This window comes from Hippocampus bargibanti, linkage group LG03 (assembly GCF_051943395.1).
Source record: "Hippocampus bargibanti isolate YZ-2025 linkage group LG03, ASM5194339v1, whole genome shotgun sequence".
Taxonomy (NCBI): domain Eukaryota; kingdom Metazoa; phylum Chordata; class Actinopteri; order Syngnathiformes; family Syngnathidae; genus Hippocampus; species Hippocampus bargibanti.
This window is the reverse complement of record NC_142736.1, coordinates 18,414,548-18,436,061: the sequence shown is the minus strand read 5'-3', so window position 1 is coordinate 18,436,061 and position 21,514 is coordinate 18,414,548. Positions and strand designations below refer to the sequence as shown.

General features: G+C 40.2%; 2 protein-coding genes across 5 annotated transcripts; one reads left to right on the top strand and one right to left on the bottom strand.

Annotated features, from left to right (window-relative positions):
- Positions 1–557: 557 nt before the first annotated feature.
- bloc1s6 (biogenesis of lysosomal organelles complex 1 subunit 6) lies at positions 558–7,724 on the bottom strand. 2 transcript variants are annotated; one of them, XM_088992389.1, is made up of 7 exons: positions 7,588–7,724; positions 6,801–6,878; positions 5,672–5,806; positions 3,009–3,168; positions 2,045–2,132; positions 1,873–1,959; positions 558–1,749 (listed from the first exon to the last, which is right to left on the bottom strand). In XM_088992389.1, exons 2-7 carry the CDS (start codon positions 6,856–6,858, stop codon positions 1,630–1,632), a joined length of 648 nt encoding a protein of 215 aa, XP_088848515.1. In that variant the 5' UTR covers positions 6,859–6,878; positions 7,588–7,724; the 3' UTR covers positions 558–1,629. The 2 variants fall into 2 exon arrangements, with proteins under 2 accessions (XP_088848515.1, XP_088848516.1); XM_088992390.1 differs by lacking the exon at positions 5,672–5,806 and having other exon boundaries at positions 7,588–7,720.
- Positions 5,850–21,453, top strand: slc30a4 (solute carrier family 30 member 4). 3 transcript variants are annotated; one of them, XM_088992385.1, is made up of 10 exons: positions 5,850–6,049; positions 11,064–11,313; positions 13,132–13,396; positions 15,173–15,319; positions 16,615–16,768; positions 16,873–17,089; positions 18,492–18,597; positions 18,676–18,810; positions 19,649–19,783; positions 19,879–21,453. In XM_088992385.1, exons 2-10 carry the CDS (start codon positions 11,140–11,142, stop codon positions 19,926–19,928), a joined length of 1,383 nt encoding a protein of 460 aa, XP_088848511.1. In that variant the 5' UTR covers positions 5,850–6,049; positions 11,064–11,139; the 3' UTR covers positions 19,929–21,453. The 3 variants fall into 3 exon arrangements, with proteins under 3 accessions (XP_088848511.1, XP_088848510.1, XP_088848512.1); XM_088992384.1 differs by lacking the exon at positions 5,850–6,049 and adding an exon at positions 7,724–7,848; XM_088992386.1 differs by lacking the exon at positions 5,850–6,049 and adding an exon at positions 7,724–7,848 and having other exon boundaries at positions 19,649–21,453.
- The last annotated feature ends 61 nt before the right edge of the window (positions 21,454–21,514 follow it).

Sequence of the window (21,514 nt, the reverse complement as noted above, 5' to 3'; positions counted from 1 at the left end):
ACATACAGCAAAACTACCTAATAGGCGGTGGGGGGAAATATATCTGAGGAAGGGGTCTTTTAAAGTATGAGACTTATTTTGACAGCTATTTATTCATCACGGTTAAAAAATGTCTAAAAAGAAGTTACAGAACGTTTTTGCACTGTGCATAGCTGCATACCACTTGCGTACCAGTAAATCAGTGGGAGTGTCTTGGATTTCAATATAATGGGCAATGTTTAGATTGCTCACTTATTAATTTCAGTTTAGATGCATTTTAATATAACTATACAAAATCGAGACTAGTAATTGTGGACAAACTTCATCATTCAAACTTCCATCACTGTACAAGTAGTGCCTTGAGATACAAGTTAAATCCATTCCATGATCATAATTTGAATTCAAAGCTATTTGTTGAGTGTGCGTGTGTAAATTTGTGCAGACACGATTGGGGACATTTCATGATTGATGTCACCTGCGAGCTGATCATGTGATACCCAGAAATTGTGAAGCCTTTTTAAGAGCGTGCGCAGAATAAAATGTTTGTCGAGTTCCCAGACCAATGATTGACACGGCTGTGCATCATTTTTCTCTTGTATTTTCAATCGCTACCAAAAGTTACCATTTTGGTTACTGTTAAAACGCTAGAACTGCTACCAGAATGACTCGCGCAACACTATTTCACAGCATCTTTTCACATGGAAATAAATGAAAATGTCAAATCTGTTTCGCCAAAAAAATGTCATGTGTTCTTCAATAAGGAAAACAACACTGTATTGTAGTACTGGTATAAAAAACATGACATATGTAAATGGAACGGTCATTCTCAAAGTGTGGTATGAAGTACCTCTTGTGGGACACTGTTAATCTCTAGTGCTATGGGAAATCAAAATAAATACCCAATTTACAAAATTTGAAAAAATCCATTACAATCAAACATATATTAAAGCTTATAGCAATGGACACTGCCCATTTTTAACACAGTATTGAACTTTTTTTTTTTAACTTTTAACAGTACATTTGCATATGATATTTATTAATTTAATGTTTTAGGTTATAGTGTGAAATGCTTGAGAACCGCAAAAATAGAAAACACAGTTTGGGCCTCAGTTCATTGTGAGTGTGCTACTTCAAGCCCATGGGCTGACTAAAACAGCTTGTAAGACATTGTTTTTCAACACAATCATGATTTCATGTATGGAACTCTCAACTCACTTTGTACATCAGTAAGTGTTCATGCTGCAACATTTTTTTCTTAACTTCATGCAATTCTCATAATATTGGCAAGTAGTGGGGGAGAATACTGCATTAGTATTTCTGAAAACTCAAAAGAATGGTAGATTTTTATGCATAGAAACAAAATAGGCTCAAAAGAATGCAGAACATCGGACACAAAAACCCACTCACTTGATGGTTTCAGGCCTTGTGAAATGTTCTAGAAACAGCAACCAGTAAACTCCTGACTGCAACAACGACTGTATGAAACTCCAACACTTTGGCCTCTTACTGAGTGTCCTTAAATGTTATTGATTGTCTCAAATTAGAAGCAAAATGTCCTTTAAGTCTACATTAAATAAGTGTCATTAGTTAGCAGCTATGTACATAATTGTAGAAAACTGGCTGCAAACATGCAAAAAAAAAACAGACCACTCATGTTCTTTTAGCTGGTTTGGCAATAAGCTGTCGTTCTCTCTCCATCTCCTTCTCACGCTGGTGCTCCCTCTCAAGCGCTTCCTTCTGCTTATGCTGCTGCAGCTTTAAAGCTCTTTTCTGAAACCACATGGAAACAATCAGTGCCCCCCATTGACATAAGGAGAAGATAAACTATAATGGTGTTTGAGGAGTAAAACACCGTAAACATTTTTAAAGGAAGATTTATAAACAAAGAATTACCTTTAGTTTTGTTGTCCTTTCATGGATCAAAACCATCTCTTTTCTGATATTGACCAGTTTGTTGTGGTAAACCTTGGCCTCTGTAAACTGTAAAAGCCAATGAACTGGATGAACACGTCTCCTGACCTTTTGAGGCAGGGGATCTGGTGGTGCAAGTGAGGGTCAAACCTACCAGTGAATTCAGGTCAAGTAAGGTGTTGCATTCTTGGAACTTGGTGACTTCTTGGTCCAGTGTGTCCAACAATATAAGCTGATTTTGTCTGGAAGAGCATGTCAAAATATATGTTGCCAAGTCCACTTGTGAGAATGGCTTCCACTTTATCTTAATCCAGAACAGAATATTTGTTATTTCTGTACTTTTTAGTTGTATTTAACTTTTCATGTTTTCTTTTGGCAGTGCAATACATTTGAATAGAGTCATGATTTAAGTAGCTTTCATCGTAGGATATTTAAGTGCTGTGTTGTTGATGTTCTACTGTGCATAATTACAAAATAATATACTGTAAAGCGTACTTTTTAAAAAGGAAAGTCAACCCCTTTTCTTTACAATATGGTCTATACGCCTCCGCTACTCTTAAAATATCATTCTGATGATTGTGTTTGTGGAATAGGAGTTAGTCAGGAAAATCCACCCATTTTCATCCATCTAAGGGGACAGCCATTTCACAACTTGCTGTCAAAACTGAAAAAGACATCACAGTTGCTCACGTTTCAGGGAAGAGCCATTCATAACACAGCAGCGGTGAACAGGTGAGCCAACGTGTCATGTACATTTACATTAATCAACTCCGATGTAACAGGATTGTGATACAAAGAACATCCTGTTACTTAGTGTACCGCCTGTATCAATCAAATACTATCTCCCAAATAGTCCATATATTACAAAGGCCCCCTTACTCGAACGACAGTTAAAAATGTCTAACTGAAACAAGATCTGTCTGGTTAATTAAGATTTTATAATGGGGCCAGTTGAACCCCCAAAAAAATCCACTTTACATTTCTTCCTATGCAAACATTTGTTTAATAAAATTAATTTGGAACTCCACCTGCATTATGGAATGGATTGTGTTCATTTTGAGATTCCATAGTACTCAATGAAAAATGAGTCCATGATCTGGGGTCACCAATCAACTTACGCGAGCTCTTGGAGGGTGCGTTTCGAGTTCTGCAGGCCAGGCAGGTAGTGGGAAAGCAATCCCTCTGTCAGCTTGGACACAGCTTCATTGTCTATAAATACTTTTTCGCCAGGGCAGGAGCTCTCCACAGACACTTGGTTCCCTGCCAACAGCTGCACATCTGAAAGATGATGTTAAATCAGGCATGGGCAAACTACGGCCCGCGGGCCACATACGGCCCGTTAGGCTTTTTAATCCGGCCCGCCGAATTTGCCCATATTATAGTACAAACAGTGTCTAAAACTCATGACAAAAAGTTAGCGAACAACAGGACAGATAACTGAAAAGTTGCCTGCCCCATTTTTCACAACTTGAAGCACAATGAGACAACTAATCACATTAAAAAAACATTGTAAGAAAGCATAAAGTTTATTCTGAAATCAAGAATGCACCTACTACAAATGCTACCTTGCTTAATTTACGATAAATGTGCATGGCTGTAGATTTTGCTGCAGTAGTCGATTGTCATTGCCGTGCACAATGCAACGTTTGCATTGCTTCCTACGAGCCACTACGCCCCTTTCATAAGTCTCACGTACACTTTACAGTCACGGTTTAATGTAAATTTACGTTTTTTAGCGTCACATATGTTGTTAGCTTCTTTTGAATCTTCCTTCTGGTCTGAGGTTCTGTCCATCTATTTTGGAAAATGACATGTAATTGCACGACTTTATAACGCTTGCGAAAGTCCGGAAGAAAGAAGCAGGTTTCTGATTGGCTGCCGTGCCGAGTATGCAAATTTCAACTGCAGGTAGTCTATGTTTGTGTGCTCGGCGACGGTACACGTGTATTGTTTGCGCGTGAAGGCGAGGGCGTCAGTGAGGAGTTTGTTGAGCGCGCGGTCAGGACAAGCCATCTATGATTTGGCGGAATTTAACACAAGTAGGTATTATTGAGCTTGAATATTTCGTTGTGTAATAATATGTTTTGAATTTTGAAAGTGATTCCATTTTTCAATAAATGTTGATTTCTTTAACTTTGCCCCTTCGATGGAAACTTATTAAAAACAGACGCAATCTTGATAAATCACAGTGCATGTTATTTTAATCTATTTCCATTTCCTCCTCCAAGTATCTGCGAAATAGTATGTAAAAACGCCATATTCCTTGAGACAAATTTATTAACTGATCAGGGATATTTTTCACATTTGAAAGACTGTTAATAAATTGGGTTCTTACTGTGCTATGAGGTTTGTACACAGTACATTTAAAGGACAACCGGCACCATTTTTTTGTGTTTCCCACTGACATTAGAAAAACGTTTTATAGCATCTAAAATACCCAAAACAGGCAGGCTGATATTTTTAGTTAAATGAAAAACACCAATAAAAATGACTTCAAATGAATCCGGAAATGGTCAGTTTCAGAAGGTCCCACCCCCCTGTTCGTGACGTCACGCCAAGACGTCTTGCCTTTTATCGAGAATCAAAACAATGGCTTCAGATTCGGAGAAGATGTTTTCTTGTTACTCATCCAGTTATGAATATGATTCAAATAGTTCTAAAGAGGAAAGCATAAATGTTTGCAATTGATTCAAGGAGTCCTCCCATATCAATTCGAGCCATCAATGACAGCAATGTAGCACCCAGAAAATGCAGAAGATTGCGCCCAACCTCCGTTGGAAATGGGCTGATTTGTAAGCTGGGAATTAGTGTCAGCGAATATCAAATAGTTGTCTTGGTGCAACACACAACGATTCACCATGGCGTTATTTATGTGTTTTCCTTCTAATTTCACCATCAACACGGATCAACACGAACTATAGCTATATGCTGTGGAATCTTTGTAAAATACGCTCAGTCGAAGTCATTTGAAGTGATTTTATAAATTATGGACATAACTTGTTCAGAGTATTTCCGGCCCAAACACTCCCTCCAAATACTCCTGCCCCGGCCCCTCTGTCAAATTTTAGAACCCAATGCGGCCCGCGAGTCAAAAAGTTTGCCCACCCCTGTGTTAAATGTACAAATTAGCATTGCTAGTGAGACATTTACCCACGTCATAAACAAAGTAATACCAATGTGAGGCGACTGACAGAATGTATGACAATAATATTAATAACAACAACAACAATAATAATAATAATAGATTGTATTTATAAGCACATTCAAAACTCTCAAGGTCACTTTACAGTCACAGGATGAGTTTTTCCGTGAGTGAGCAGCGGCAGCCACATGTATAGTATGATTAACATTTGGAAACTTGATTTCTAAAACGATTACAAGATTGTGCTCTTTTGGAATGATATCCCTTTTGATGTCAGGCAAGCTTGTTCAGATTTTTAAAGATGAGCTAAAGTCCCACCTTTTGACTGTGACATTCATCTCATCATTGTTGCTTTGTTTTAATGGTGTGTTGTTGCATTCCAAAACTGTTCTTTTGTCTTTTTGAAATGTCTTTATTGCATTGGTATTTGTATCTGTACTTGCTTATTGTAATCTGAACAGCATAGTTACCGTAAAACTGTTATAACAGTGTTCGGGAACCTAACGGCTCGTGAGCCATACATGGCTCTTTTGATGATTGAATCTGGCTCGCATATACAACTAAATATTCTCACTTTTTGGCTGTTCATTTCTTGTTTGGTCTGCAGTTGGGTGAAAGATCAATTTTGATGATACTGACCTATGTGGCCGTTGATGTCGAAACAGGTAAACGCTCCCTTTTGAATAAGTGGATGAGTAAAAAAGATGACGAGTGTTGCAGGTTGAATGGACCGAAGGATTCGCCTTTGTGGAGAGAACAGGTTCTGCCGTAATTCTAATTTGCAATGAAACAATATCATCAGTCAATATGTACCAGTCAAATGTCAGTGGCACTTTGACAAGCACCGTCCTACGTTTGCATCGTTATACTTCTGCAAGAGACACCAGAAAGAAAGCGTGCAAGCTAATGAGCAGTGTGCGGGCCAGCTAGCAGTACCTTCATGTATGGAACCGGCAAGTTCACTTCCGATCGTTTTTTTACCAATCATGAAGGAACGGAAAACCATTCATATCGATGGTGAGTATTATGAGTTTTTTAAATAATACATTCTGACGTTTTGTTGAAATGACACACACTATAGAGAGAGAGAGAGAGAGAGAGAGAGAGAGAGAGAGAGAGAGAGAGAGAGAGAGAGAGAGAGAGAGAGAGAGAGAGAGAGAGAGAGAGAGAGAGAGAGAGAGAGAGAGAGAGAGAGAGAGAGAGAGAGAGAGAGAGAGAGAGAGAGAGAGAGAGAGAGAGAGAGAGAATGTGACTCTTACTGCTGAAAAATATTTCTAAATATTTTACTTTTACGGCTCTGAGTGAAAAGGTTTCCCGACCACTGTGTTATATTTTCGGATTCTTCCACTGGTCACTCGCAGTTGTCATTGAGTGGTACCATCGCACTACGGTACATTTACATTATGTAATGTTCTTGCATACCTATTTGTGATGTCCTCGTTTATTATGATATTAGTGCAGTGTGTACTACTGGAGACAATTTCCTTGTGTTCAACATACTTGGCAAAAATAGATTTTTCTGATTTTGAAATCCTTGCTTCATACCTTGATGATGATAACTACTGTATTATCGCTGAATCAATTGAAGAAGGATAGACAAGCACACACCGGAAGTCCAAGTTCAAGTCTAGACTTAATTACAATGAAAAAACTGGGACATACAGATGCCTTCCAACGGGACACATTTGGACCAATTGCATGAAAGATCAGTAAACTGCTGTCTCGTCAAGAACGAGGAGTGTGTGAGGGTAAATATCAAGTTACACACCTTCGCTTTGCGGAGGTTCATCCTGAGATGAGGGTCCTTCATCCTTCATTCCCTCCATACACTCCAAGATTCAGCAACCTGAAATTTTGTGACAGAAAAGCACTGCAATTGTGCGTAGGTTCCACTACATGGGGACAATGCATGTACAACCGAGAGGCACATAATCAACGTCACGCTTGAAGCATGTTCATAATCACGATACTGTGCGACACAAATCACTGTATTTAGTAGGCTAATTATTTGACACGGGAAAAACCACCTCCACGTGAGGCTTATCAATCATATTATGAACCGTTCGAGCTTAAAATACTTGTGAGTAAAGAGATAGACAAATGCAGTAGAGAGGCGCAGTCCTGCTTCTTTCTGAGGTACACATCTTCCAACGCCCGATTCAAATACCATACGGCACTCCAACAAGCTCTGTAAAAGCTTGTTAATGATTCTTATCGTTTGAAAGAGTTGTGTTGCAAGAGGGAACACCGAAACAAGCAATTGCTGTTACAAGCAGAGTGAGGTCGGCTCATGGTGCGTGCCACATGGCTAGTACTTGACTAGACAACCTGTAAACCACCGCAGGAAATAAGATGTTTTGACAAATTTATCAGACAGTTAATTCCCGAATGCGTTGCGTGGGTCACAAGTCGTTGCAAAAAGAACAGACAAAAGTATAACCAGCTATTCGCTTCTACGGCGTCTGTCGAACAGTCCGTCAAACCGGACTTGTTTTTTCCTCTGGCGAGTCATATAATTCACAAACAGCGTTCAAAATATTTTTATAACACGTTACCCGTTGGAATTTCTTTTCTGCGACGACTTCGGACGTTTATTTGGTGAGAATAGTTACTGCTAAAACAGCGACAAGATTCACATTTTGAGTTGCTTGCAGTCGACAGACGTCGTGTGACTCGGTTGGTCACGTGACTATAGACTTCTCCACCAAACTTGCTACGTTAATTCGCTCAGCTTTTCTAGTTGTCAGAACTGTTGTTAGGACGACTCAAAAATGTACCAGGATGGCCGAAGACATCTCACGAAAATATTTCACCAGGTAAGTTTAGCCCTGTTTATGTCATATTATTTTTATGCAAATTCGGTTGTCGCCTGTAGACACGACCAAAATCTCCCAGTTACGAGCTGCCCTGTTACTGTTTAGCCACAGCTGCTTCATTGGAGGCGACTTTCGATCTCTTTACTGTCTATTTACATGCCAGGGTGTGTTACTGTTTAAATTGGAGATGAAAAACAGACCATTAACATCCCCTTCACATCCTTTTTATTTATTTTTTTTCGCCGTGTTAGTCCAAATGTGACGGTCGATCCTCGGATTCCATGTCTGTCATTGAGGTTAACAATAAAATCACATTGTTCTATTCTGACCACTTGTGTCCATTCGTGAACGACGAAAACGTCGTTACAATTTGTTTTCATTTTCTTCCATTTTGGCACAAGCAATTTAGATTTATTCTCAGCGCAACAGTTCACAACATATGGACAACCGACACCATTTTTTCGTTTCCTAACTGACATCAGAAAAACGTTTTGTAGCATCTAAAATACCCAAAACACACATGCTGATATTTTTAGTCAAACGCAAAACACAAATAAAAATTACTTAAACTTGCCCAAAACTGCCACTAATGAGCTCAAAACTGGAGAGATTCAGAAAGTCCCGCCCCCAGTCTGTGACGTCACGGCAGAAAACTTCACAAACTGCCTTGCTCCAGAATCAAAACAATGGCTTCAGAGAGTTCAGATTCAGAAAAAGATTATTTCTTTTTGCTCATAGTTATGAATATGATTCAAATAGTTATGCAGAGGAAAGCATAAGTGTTTGCGATCGATTAAAGAAGTCTTCCGTTGCATTCCGTTGCATGTAAGCGGCGAAACTGGTGAAGGACACGACATATGAAGCTCCATGAATAAGCTATAGAGCACAGGTGTCAAAGTCAAGGCCCGCTGGCCAAATCCGGCCCGCCACAAAAAAAAAATTCAGCCCGCGAAAGCAAATCAAACTTGTTAAATTCCATGATGATTGCTAAAATTGGATTGGATTGGATATGCCTTTATTAGTCTCACAGTGGAGAAATTTACATTTCACAGCAGCAAAGTGATGAAAGGAATGAAAGTAGAAAAACAAAATACATGAGCTGCTGGAAAGGCAGCCACTCTCGCGGCGCCGTCTTGAAGTCAAAATAACCAAAAAAAAAAAAACTAAATAACTAATAATATGACAGCATAGAGACAATATGACAAAACAAAGACACAGAGAGACATTCATTCTTCAGGACTTGCTGTACCCTCTTTGTGATGACATGAAGCAATTCTAGATGAAAGAGGAGAGTTTCAAAGCGTCTTTCCACCAGTGGGTCAGGGACATCATGGTGGAATGTGCACGTCGACTACAAGCTAAATGTTGAAAGCAAACACGCAGCTGTAGCATCCATTGACGAAAAGAGATTGTCTCACATCTCCTGTTCCACATAAATCTGCTTCAATTCCAAGACGCAACAGTTCCACATACGCATTGGCGCTCTGCGCTGACGCTCCTTCTTATCGCGGGTTCCTCAAGCCATGCATCCATCCAGCCGCAGACTGTCCAACAGCACTGACCTTCCACTGGACAAAGCGGGGCTGTGAAGATGCTGCCCATTACAGGCGCAAAAAAGCACAATGGCCCCTTTGGTGTCCAGCGATGGCAGTCGAATGGCTGCGACATTCCTCCCATTCAAAAACAGTACTGGCATATTCATGCTGCCGAAAAGGCGCAACCGCTCAGCACAATCTCCTCCTTGATGAATGTCGTGGTCAAAAATGCTGAAAAACAATCTGTATCAGTTCCACACGATGCACAACAACACAAGTGACAAAAGAAAACACAAAAAAAAATCTGAGCCAAAACTTCATATTTTTGGATGTCAACCACAATAAGTCATTATTCTTAACTTCAGATTTGAAAACGAGTTATTCATTAATTTGCTGTGTGCTCTATATGTAATATTTGAAGGGATTTAAACATTCTAATGGGTTCCCCAAATTCATAACGGCCCTCGAGAGGAAACCATAACTACAATGTGGCCCGCGGCAAAAAATGACACTGCTGCTATAGAGCGTTAATTGGGTGATATGTGGCATATAAGGACATGAATAACAAATAATAAGCTACAAGATGTCAACATTAATGCAGATTGTTTGCTCGTTGTGCATGCAAAACGTTGTTTAAACTTTCAAGATGAAGAGTTACGAACTTGCGTATGAATGACAGCGCTTATCCATCGCTAAACTCCGGTTAGCTCCTCCTTCCAGCAGCGGAATATTTGTCAGATAGGTTTGTTCCACTATTATGACGATTTCTCTCTTTCACCACTGGAAGCAACTTTCTACCCATTGTCAGGCTGGGGGGATGACAGCGGTTATCCAAGCGGGGATTCGCGCACTATGGGGAGGTACTCGCTGGCGCTATACTGCTCTAGCTCTTGGAAATGCTGCATGGTTTGTCCACTGGGAATTTGTGTAAACTAACGAGTCTTAAAACGTAATATAGAGCTATATGCGGTGGACTCTTTGTAAAATGAGGTCAGTAGACGTCATTTGAAGTGATTTTACAAATTATGGACGCAACTTGTCCAGGGGTGTCGGTTGTCCTTTAAACGTGTGTGCAATTGCACTCACACACACACACACACACACACACACACACACACACACACACACACACACACACACACACACACACACACACACACACACACACACACACACACACACACACACACACACACACTTTTTAATTTTAGAGGAAAGATGGTTCTAATTCAAAAAAACGACTCAATGGTACATTAAACTCGTAACAGTTGGTTGCGACAAGAGAGACGCCACTAGTGATACTCACGCTTTGGAAAAGTGAAGGTTAATTACATTTAAACAGTACCATCCAATGTACTTCACCTGATTATGTGACTAAGCATCAACTTAGTCGCTGAGTTTGGCACATGCAATAAGAGCAAAAGAATGCAGACTCGTCTGCCAAATAAACTATTACAGAGAAAAAAATCCATATTCAATTTCTGATATTGTTTTACAACCTCCATATAGTCCAAACAAACTGGAATTTGAAGAGATAATTGAAAAAGAAAAACAAAATAATTTCATACCACATGGACCTACATTTATCCCAAAGACCAAAATGAGGATTTACGGTTTAAGATACAAACCGTGGTAAGAATGTACATGCTGTTCAGTAGCTCTTGTTTTCATCTCTTGCAGGTCCCAATGAAATAAACGTGCATGCTCATAGCAGCTTTGCAATGTGAATAATTGACTCGGGAGGAAAGTGTCCTGTATGCATAGTCAGCCTTGGATACTTTTAAAGATGTCCGGTGGGAGCCTGTTGAGCAAGGTGCGTTCCGCCTTCAGGAGAGAGCGTAACGAATGGGACATGAGCAGCGACACGGCGCCCTTCGACTTCTCCAACGAGCTTGTGGAAGACGAAGCGCCCAAATTCAGCAAACTAAAGGTATGGAAATCAGTTTATTAATTATCTTCAATGTCTATCCCGGGGTGCATGGAATTGTACATTTTTTTGTCCTCAATAGTAAGCAGAGGTGAGAGATGTCATTGGTGTTGTGCAAGTAATCTTTTCAGAAAAGCAAAAAAAAGAAAAAAGAACACATCTTGAGCCATTAACTTTGCTTTGTCAAAGAGAGCAAGCCATTCTTAACAGTTTGTATTTGTTCATAATAAAAAACATCTGTGGAAACTGACAAATGGATTGAAGTATAGTTTTGTGAAAATGTGCAATTTTAGAAGGTTTCACCCAGGCGTGCGCATGTCAAAGTCTCAAGTCTAAACAGTCAAGCAAGTCGCAAGTTACTGAGGGAGCATTCAAGCAAGCCATTAAACATTAAGTCACATCATAAAATCTTGCTCAGTCACATGTATTCGTACATTTACCACTTGGCACACACTAACCGTCCTAACACATTTGCCATCATGATTTTTTATGGCTCCAAAGGTAGAATTATCATTTCATTGTCGTCTCGATTAAAATCTTAACATACACATAGTATAGTATTTAGAAAATGGATTGGATTGGAATGGATTTACCTTTATTAGTCTTGCAGTGGCGAAATTTACATTGCACAGCAGCAAAGTTATGAAAGGAATGAAAGAAGTAGAAAAACAAAACACATGAGCCGCTGGATAGGCAGCCACTCTCGCGGCGCCATCGTGAAGTCAAAAGAACAAGAAAAACTAAATAACAAATATGACATCACAAAGACAATATGACAACACAAAGACACAGAGAGTCATTCATTCTTAAGCACTTTCTGTACTCTCTATGTTACATGAAGCAGTTCTAGATGAAAGAGGAGAGGATCAAAGCATCCTTTTCACCAGTGGATCATCGATGTCATGGTGGAACGTGCCCGTCCGCTACAAGCTAAATGTTGAAAGCAAACACGAAGCTGTAGCGTCCATTGACGAAAACAGATGTCCAAATGTCAACAGACACATTTTACCAAGTGATGTTGTTTCAATGTGTGTGTGTGTGTGTGTGTGTGTGTGTGTGTGTGTGTGTGTGTGTGTGTGTGTGTGTGTGTGTGTGTGTGTGTGTGTGTGTGTGTGTGTGTGTGTGTGTGCGCGTGTGTGTGTGTGTGTGTGTGTGTGTGTGTGTGTGTGTGTGTGGTTTACCTTATTACTTTCCGTATTTGTAGTGTGTACTGTTAGTCAACCATTCTTATTTCAGTTTAATATCAAGTTTCTGCCCTTAACTCGTAGCTGATAGGCTCCTTTTGAAATGATGTCATTCCCATTCTCTGTATAAATAACATCTGTGGGGGAGAGCAGACACTTCTCTCCTCTTGGCCCGCTCCTCCTCCTCCTCCTGTGAAGAGCATTTTCTCTTTCTTTGCTGCCCAAGATTAAAATAATCTTTCTGTTCATCACTTTGATTCCTGCTGATTAAATATTACCACAAACACCGCAAAGAGCCACGAACCAGAGAGAATCATCATTTTAAACCCAATATTACCATTGTCATTTTACAAGACCAATTCCAATTAAGTTGTGGCGTTGTGTTGAACAAATAAAAAACATTCTTATCCGCTTAGCCTCACAAGGGTTGCATGGCATGCTGAAACCTATCACAGTTGTCATCGGGCAGTAGGGTGGGTATTTCCTTCACTGATAGCCGGCCAATTGTAGAGCACACATAAACAACCAACCGTGTTCGTATTAACACTCTGGGATGTGGACTTAGTAGTGAGGGCAAAGAGGGGATCGGTGGACATTAAGATGTTGAATAAATGCCCTAATGGCTTTGCATTTGAAGGTGGTGGTCTCCGGCGAGATGTCGGACTACTCCGCAGGGGCTCCGTCCAACGGGATCACAGTCAATACGCTGGTGGTGGCGGGGCGCGAAGAAGATGATGACTCCCTGCTGGACTCTTCGTCCAGTCTGGGGAGCCCGGGCTTGAACATGGACCCATGCGGTAGCTGTACCAGGAAGAGGGAGATCATGAAGCAGAGGAAGGTGATGAAAAAGCTGGTCATTGCAGCTGTGCTCTACTTTCTGTTTATGGTGGCTGAAATTATAGGTAAGTAGCATCGCACCTACTTCTTGGGTGGGAAAAGTTTAACTAGACACTGCCTGACTGCCTGCTGCGTTCTTTAATCTGGCCCAGTAACATTATCAAGGGGTGTGTATTAAATACAGTGATACCTCAGTTTACAAACTTAATTGGTTCCCAGAAAGTGTGTGTAAGGTGAAAAATTCGTCTGCCAAACATTTATTTCCCATAAGAAGCCATTAAAAATGAGGATAATCCGTTCCCAGGTACCCATAAAACACAATTTTCTACTAAATAAGCCTCAGGCCTCAGAAGAGCACTGTCCAAACAGTCAGGGCGGTTTGTGACTGCGACAACCATCACGTCTTTGTTGCACACTTCCTGGTTGCTCATCTGTCAAAGAGCACAAATATATATGAGCAGCAATTTGTGGCTGTTCACCCATGGAAATAAGAAAAAATAATCACTGAATACACAGTTGTGGGAAACCTGAACAGATACGATAACATTGCTGTTGAGAAATAAACAGTAAAGCAAAAGTCACACACACATTGGAATATAGTGATACCTCAAAGTTCGAACTGAATTGGTTCCCAGAAAGTGTGTAAGGCGAAAAGTTTGTCTTCCAAACATTTATTTCCCATAAGAAACAAAGTACAAAGTACAAAGTAGAATAATCAATTCCCAGGTCTCCATAAAACATAATTTTCTTCTAAATAAGCCTTACAACTACACAACATATACCTTATTTTATGTATAATAAATTTGCTATTGTATTGTAATTAAATAAATAAACTGTACAGATTAATGAAGTTGTTTTATTTACCTTTGTGATGGTAGTTGATGTAGTTGCCTCTTGATGATATCCGAGTGAAGTTGCCGTGCTTTCTCGGTGATAATACCCTCACTCACACGGTCCCCAGGAAGCTGCTTTTTGTTAACCCAAATTAACAGAAGTTTTTCAACCTCTTCTATTCCCTGAGACCGTTGCTTAGACAACACAGAAACACCCTTAGCCACACGTAGCAATTGTCGACTTAGCAAACTGGTACTGGGACTCTAATTTACACAAACACACACCTTTTTTGTGTTTTTTTGGTGATCTCCTTCTGCTCGACTGTATTTTTCTTTAATAAAAATGATAATAATAATAATAATAATAATAATAATACATTTCATTTATAAGCACCTTTCAAAACTCTCATGGACACTTTACAGTCACAGGATATTTTTTCTGCGGGTAAGCAGCGCCAGCCACACGCGCCAGCGTTCACGTGGGGTCTTTTTTGGTCCCATAATAGCAAAAGTACTCCACTCAATAGCAAACCACTCTGCACTCAAAGGGGGTGTGGAAAACGAGTCCGCCAGCCACCGTGGCACTGTTCTACCATGTGGTTTGGTGGTCATCCGCCAAAAACTAGTCCGCCAGCCACCATGGTGCTCCGTCTGGTTTTGGTTCGTTTGCCGAAAACTAGTTTGTTTGCCAAGATTATAGTCTCGCAAATTTAATGTTCATAAGGCGAAAAGTTCGTGAGCTAAAGCGTTCGTAAACAGAGATATCACTGTACTGGCTATAATTGTAACATTTTTTTTTAATACACTGGATTAAAATCCCCACCTTCTCAGCTGTGATACATAAACATGCTAACCATGACGGCACTGTGCTGCAAGCAATCACTCTCAATTAAAACATGAACTTTTCCTTCATAAGCTTTGTTATTTGATTCATTTTATTAATTTATGTCAAATTGCTATACCCAATGTCCTGGCAGTACAATGGATTTAGTTGTGTGGTTCTTTCAGGTGGCTATGTTTCAAATAGTTTAGCCATCATGACTGACGCTGTGCACATGTTGGCTGATGTGGTGGGCATCTTGTTTTCTCTGCTGGCTCTGTGGCTGTCCACTAAACCACCCACCAAGAGATTCACCTTTGGACTGCATCGCCTCGGTAAGGCTTGTTGGGGGAAAGTGGCCTTCTTTCCTCTGCATGTTTGTTGAGACGGGGAGGATATTGGTTATCCAAATACAGACATGAGTTGATGAACAGGTTCTTCGTAGCTTTTAATAACAGAATACTCCGGGGACTAATGAATTACAGACAATGGCTCTGGATCACGAGTGCAAAGATGGAAGCGATTCACAAGATATTTATATCATTGAGGGGGCGGGGTGCAAAACCTAAGGTGTGACATCGGAACGTTCGTTTTCTCTGAACCATTTCTTAGCTTTTCGTTTAACAAAGCACGTCACAATGGGAAGTGTGTCTCCCAAAATGTTTTATGTTTTTATTTTTAGATTTTAACGCTTATATTTTATATTTAACAATTGTAAGTGATGATTTCTTCAAGGGCATAAAGTTTTGCTGCAGGCACGTTAAAGTTATACTAAATATGGACAGAATACACACATCAGGGTCTAATTCCAAGATCCTCAACTGATGTGTGACAATTCCAAGCAAAGATGTGATGAAAAGCTGTGGAATGATTGATATTTCATTCCACAGTGTCTTTGTCATATTATGTTATTTTGATTTTTTTGTCATTCTTTTGACTTCAAGACGGCGCCGCGACAGTGACTGCCTTTCGAGCAGCTCATGTATTTTGTTTTTCTACTTTCATTCCTTTCATCACTTTGCTGCTGTGAAATGTAAATTTCTCCACTGCGAGACTAATAAAGGCAAATCCAATTCAATCCAATCCAATGGAATGACTGCCCCTCAACGTTGATGGCTACTTTTTGTGCACTACTGCTACCCTCTGGCCACTGGTGGTATTTCACCAAAAGGTTTAATCAACCGGCAAAAAAGTCAACATTTGGGGGTGCCAGTCTGAGCTCAAATTTTATTTACCAGTCGTACCCGAATATAAGTCACAAAAATGTGACTTGGGTTGTCTAAAATATACGGTAATTACATTCTATTACTAAGAAGTGTTTCCTACACCTGGGAGGTTAATGTTTGCCATTGTGTGGAAATTCTATAACAAATACAACACCATTTGTTCACATTCCTATGAAAACTTAAAGGGTGAAGCACAAATGAGAATAAAACAATTACTGTACCGTTCAATGACCATCCATAGGGTTTGAATTAAGAAGAACAATTTTTTTTACCTGTTTTGTCAGAGTAATCAAGTACACGATGAAAGTTGTTGTTATTTTTACATGCTTTTTGTGATTCAGACCAAAAGAGGGCCTCATCCTAAAACATACTTTTACTGTGATACTGAACTGTTTCTGGTGCAGAGGTAATATCAGCTGTCCTTAGTGTGGCGCTCATCTACATCCTGACGGCGATATTGCTCTTTGAGGCCGTTCAGCGGACGGTCAACCAAGACTTCAACATCGATGGCGATGTCATGATCATCACGGCAGCTGTGGGCGTGGCCGTCAACCTCATGTGCGTCTGAATGTGTGTTTCTCACTCAACGAGATTGGGTGAAAGTTGTGACTACAGTAATATTAATATTATTGAGCATAAAACATGTTTTTTTTCCTATTCAGAATGGGCTTCTTATTAAACCAAGGTGGTCACCTGCACGCTCATGGCCACAGTCACTCACATGGTGCAGCAGCCCCATCAGGGTCACAGAGCACAGGGTCGGCACAGAACCAGAGACCGCACGGCAGCCTGGCTGTCCGAGCTGCTTTCATCCACGCTTTGGGCGACCTCCTGCAGAGCTTCGGGGTTCTCATAGCCGCCTACATCGTCCGCTTCAAGGTGCCTTGACGTCGCTCTTGCATTTGTTCATACTCAAGATCGTCATAAATCTAGTTTTTGGCAAAAACTATTTTAACTTGAAAACTAGTGGTGCAAAATATGGCCCAGAAAATAGGAAGATTGCAGATAATGTCTATCTTCTGTGTTACCACTTGAAAATATATATTAAATTTAATATTACAATTAAATACATATTTCTGCAATGCCACAGCTGTTCTAGATTTTTTATGCTCTTTCCTCACATGACAGTGTATAGGTGAACCTTACGTCTATGTAAGCTCTGTCGTACTGGAGTGGTGAACCTTGCAAAATATTTGCAGCTTGGAACCAATTTACTTCAAGGAGAAAATAAATGTACATTTCGAGAACTGATTTTATGTCGCATAAATGGGGACCATAGTACATGTATTCTCTTGTCAAATATCAAAATTATTCCTTTCATTTCTGTTTCGAAAATATATTACGCTAAACAGAAAAAGTGATCAATTGAATTCATGAGCTAAATCAATGAATGCATCAACTTGTTTAGCTTGTGTAATTTGTCATTTCACATACTCTACATGGATACTTATCTTGCATCCTTGACTGTTAAAGGACAACCGATACCATTTTTTGTTTCCTAACTGACATCAGAAAAACGTTTTATAGCATCTAAAATACCCAAAACACACAGGCAGATATTTTTAGTCAAATGAAAAACACCAATAAAAATGACTTAAAGTGTCCAAAAATGAAACCGGAAATGGCCAGTTTCAGAAGGTCCCTCCCCCTTGTTTGTGACGTCACGCCAAGACATCTTGCCTTGCTTGAAAATCAAAACGATGGCTTCAGATTCAAATAGTTCTGAAGAGGAAAGCATAAATGTTTGCAATCGATTAAAGGAGTCTTCCCATATCAATTTGAGCCGTCAACGACAGCAATGTAGCACCCAGAAAATGCAGAATATGGCGCCCAAGTTTCGTTGGAAATGGACTGATTTGTCTGCTGGGAATTTGTGTCAGCGAATATCAAATAGTTGTCTTGGTGCAACACACAACGATTCACCATCGCATTATTTATGTGTTTTCCTTCTAATTTCGCCATCAACACGGATCAACACGAAGTTTTCCGACCAAACAAAGTACCACGAAATGCATTGTGTGTCGCTTTCCCGGTCAGGGGCGTTCCAAACGTGACGTCACGTGGGGATCGTCATCAACTCGAAAACAAGACTTCCTGAATATTCAGCGCGAGTCTTAAAACGTAAAATATAGCTATATGCGGTGGAATCTGTGTAAAATATGCTCAGTAGAAGTCATTTGAAGTGATTTTACAAATTATGGACACAACTTGTCGGGAGGCGTCAGTTGTCCTTTAAGGCTCAACTTTGATTGCCACACTCTGGTGCTCTTTATCTCCGCAGCCTGAGTATAAACTTGCTGATCCCATCTGCACCTACATCTTCTCTCTTCTGGTTCTCTTCACCACAGTCCGCATCATACGCGACACAACAGTCATCATATTGGAAGGCAAGTATCAGATTGTTCCCAAGTGTGCGACCTTGCGGTCTCATATCCACATTTCTCCCCTTTTTGGGCCCCGCCCAGGCGTGCCCCGACACCTGGATACCGTGCAGATCAGAGAGGATCTCCTGAAGCTGGAGGACGTCCAGTCAGTGGATGAACTGAATATTTGGGCACTGACTGCGGACAAGACTGCAGCACTTGTGCATCTTCAGCTAAGTGAGTCACTTCAGCGCACCATTTATTTACAGTGTGGTTCTCAAATAAGCACCAAAGGTTATTTTTTGGTGTTCATTTTTAATCCTACCTGCCAGCCTCACCTGTTTTTTTTTCAGTTCATATTTCCAAATTAAAACAACATATACCATTTCATCAAACATTCTTTGTTTGTAAAATAAATAATCAGCAATACAATGACTTGCCCCACCAAAGAAAATGAATGAAGCAATTTTGCTTCATGTCATCACAAAGAGGGTACAGCAAGTCCTGAAGAATGAATGTCTCTCTGTGTTTTTGGATTGTCATATTGTCTCTATGCTGTCATATTATTTATGTAATTTTTTTTTTGTTCTTTTGACTTCAAGACGGCGCCCCGAGAGTGGCTGCCTTTCCAGCAGCTCATGTATTTTGTTTTTCTACTGTCATTCCTTTCATCACTTTGCTGCTGTGAAATGTAAATTTCTCCACTGTGAGACTAATAAAGGCAAATCCAATCCAATCCAATCCAATTTTGTGACACCCTCTGCTGACCATGGATAAGAAATACATTTTAATTTAGGGAGTGGCAGCTTGCTGTACAATATTGCATAAGAAAAAAATGTGGCAACCCACACTCGCCATGATTTACAAATGCTTACAAAAAATATAATTTATATACATCGCATAATTTAAAAATATCCAATGGAATATCCAGTAATGCTCTTCATGATTATAAAAGTGTCATTGTTTTATTTGACATGTTCTGCTGATTGTTGTGAGGTTGAAATAGCCTTGTACTTTGTGACTTCTCACCATTGCTAATTTCATGACCGCTTTTCCAATGAAATGTTGCTTCCAGCACCCTTAAGTGCCAACAAGTGGGAGGACGTCCAGGCAAAGGCCCGTCACCTGTTGCTCAATACCTACGGCCTGACCAGATGCACGGTTCAGGTTCAGACGCACAGACAGAGGCCCGTGCGCATCTGTATACACTGTGAGCAGCCCAGCACTTAGACACTCTGCGCTTTCAATTACTTTCACTGCTTCCCCTTTGTGCATCTCTGCTGAGCCATGTGTTGGCAATTTCAGGCAGAGCTTGGCCGCCTGTTTCACCGCCTGAAAATGATGTGGAACGTTAACTGGAGTCGAGCACGTCTACCGAAAGGATTATTGCAACCTGTGAAGACTGACTGCTCTTCAGGCAATGTGTGGCTGACCATTGACATGTACAGTTAAAGGATGTGAATCTTCAACACATTCTCTTCATTTGCCGTTGAGGCCTATTTCTCCTGATTTTACACTTTGGCTTTTGGCAACGGGTGAATAGTTTTTGTTTTTGTGTTTTATTATACTAAATCCATCAAAAGCCACAAGAGCGTTTATTCATTTGCCTGGATATCCAGCTTCAAGGGCCTTGTCGTGGTACACTATTTTGGAACAGCTGTGTCTCACAAAACAAACAAACATATACAGACTGAATTTCGCTCCACTCGTTCTATTACACTGTTTAAATCATTTTTTTCAATCATTTTTTGCCTTTATATCTAGCAAACTCCATGTACAAACACCCTTATTGTAATTTTGGTATATTAGCAGAACAACTACATGTCAATCATGAGGCAAAACTACTTTTGGGGTTTTGCTCTGGCCGGTTGCGTGACTAGTGCAGCACAGACCTTCACCAGTAAGGTTTAATTGTTTGCAAGTAAGTGATTCTGTAATTGCACTCAATTGTCTTTCAGGAAAGGTCAAAGGGTGTACCCATAGATGGACCTTAAGCCGGATAGCAAGGACATGGAACAAAAGCTCAAACCGCTTTCCTTTGTTTTGCAGCAATGTACAGCTGTGGCCAGTAAGCTGACTGAATCAGCTAAGACACCTCACTGTACTGACCAAAGTCATTTTATGATCAACAGGAAGACTACAAGAGTTATCCACACTAGTATTCATTTCTGTCAATACTTGATTTTGGAGTCATTAAAGTTGCAGGTGGCAGGAGTTGGCGTGTTTAACTGCCATGAAAGCTGCTGTACTTCGGTGGTGACTGACAGTGTTGTTGCAGTGACTCAAGTCCAGTATTTCTGTGTTTGAAAATAAGTGGGACTTGGCACTCAGAAATTGACATGCCGTTCATATTGCTCAACCTAAATATAAGAACACAAAGCAGGATCAGTGTTTTGTCATAACACCTTTCGACGTTCACTCAGTGCATTTTATTTGTATGTATATTTTTCATGGTTTAGTGACTAACTTGTCATGAATTTACCTTGCATACTACATCGACTCACGAGAAATGAACACGTGTTGCTAACATAATCAGGTATTCTGTCAAATGTAAACATCTTTAAACATCTAAACTAACACTTATTTGATAGTGGGAGGTTTTCCATTTTGCAATCGCAAACTTGAAACACGCTATCTATCGGCTGTCATGTTCTTTGACGTTCCGCATGATGATGAACTGACAACTAGATTCAGGATGGCTGTGAGATTTAATGTATTGCAAGAAGGCAATGCAATAATCCGCACCTTTACCATGTACAACAGAGGTCACCAAACTAGGGCCCGCGGGCCGTATCCGGCCCGTCAGCACATTTGGCCCGGCCCCCTGAACAATACCAGAGATGCTGTCAGATTTTTTTCCTATTTGGCCTCCAGAAAAATAAAAAAATCATTTTACAAGTCAAAGGTCGGTTTTGAATCATTATCTGTTCCTATTTTAATC

What these genes read in the sequence shown, in the direction of transcription:
- bloc1s6 (XM_088992389.1), bottom strand. Translation starts at nt 6,858, where the DNA reads ATGGAGGGAATGAAGGATGAAGGACCCTCATCTCAGGATGAACCTCCG. An exon ending in CGCACCCTCCAAGAGCTCGC is followed by an intron (nt 2,133 to 3,008) that starts GTAAGTTGATTG and finishes ATGCTCTTCCAG; the next exon opens with ACAAAATCAGCTTATATTGT. An exon ending in AAAGGACAACAAAACTAAAG is followed by an intron (nt 1,750 to 1,872) that starts GTAATTCTTTGT and finishes ATGTGGTTTCAG; the next exon opens with AAAAGAGCTTTAAAGCTGCA.
- slc30a4 (XM_088992385.1), top strand. Translation starts at nt 11,140, where the DNA reads ATGCATAGTCAGCCTTGGATACTTTTAAAGATGTCCGGTGGGAGCCTG. An exon ending in CCTACATCGTCCGCTTCAAG is followed by an intron (nt 17,090 to 18,491) that starts GTGCCTTGACGT and finishes TTATCTCCGCAG; the next exon opens with CCTGAGTATAAACTTGCTGA. An exon ending in CGTGCGCATCTGTATACACT is followed by an intron (nt 19,784 to 19,878) that starts GTGAGCAGCCCA and finishes TGGCAATTTCAG; the next exon opens with GCAGAGCTTGGCCGCCTGTT.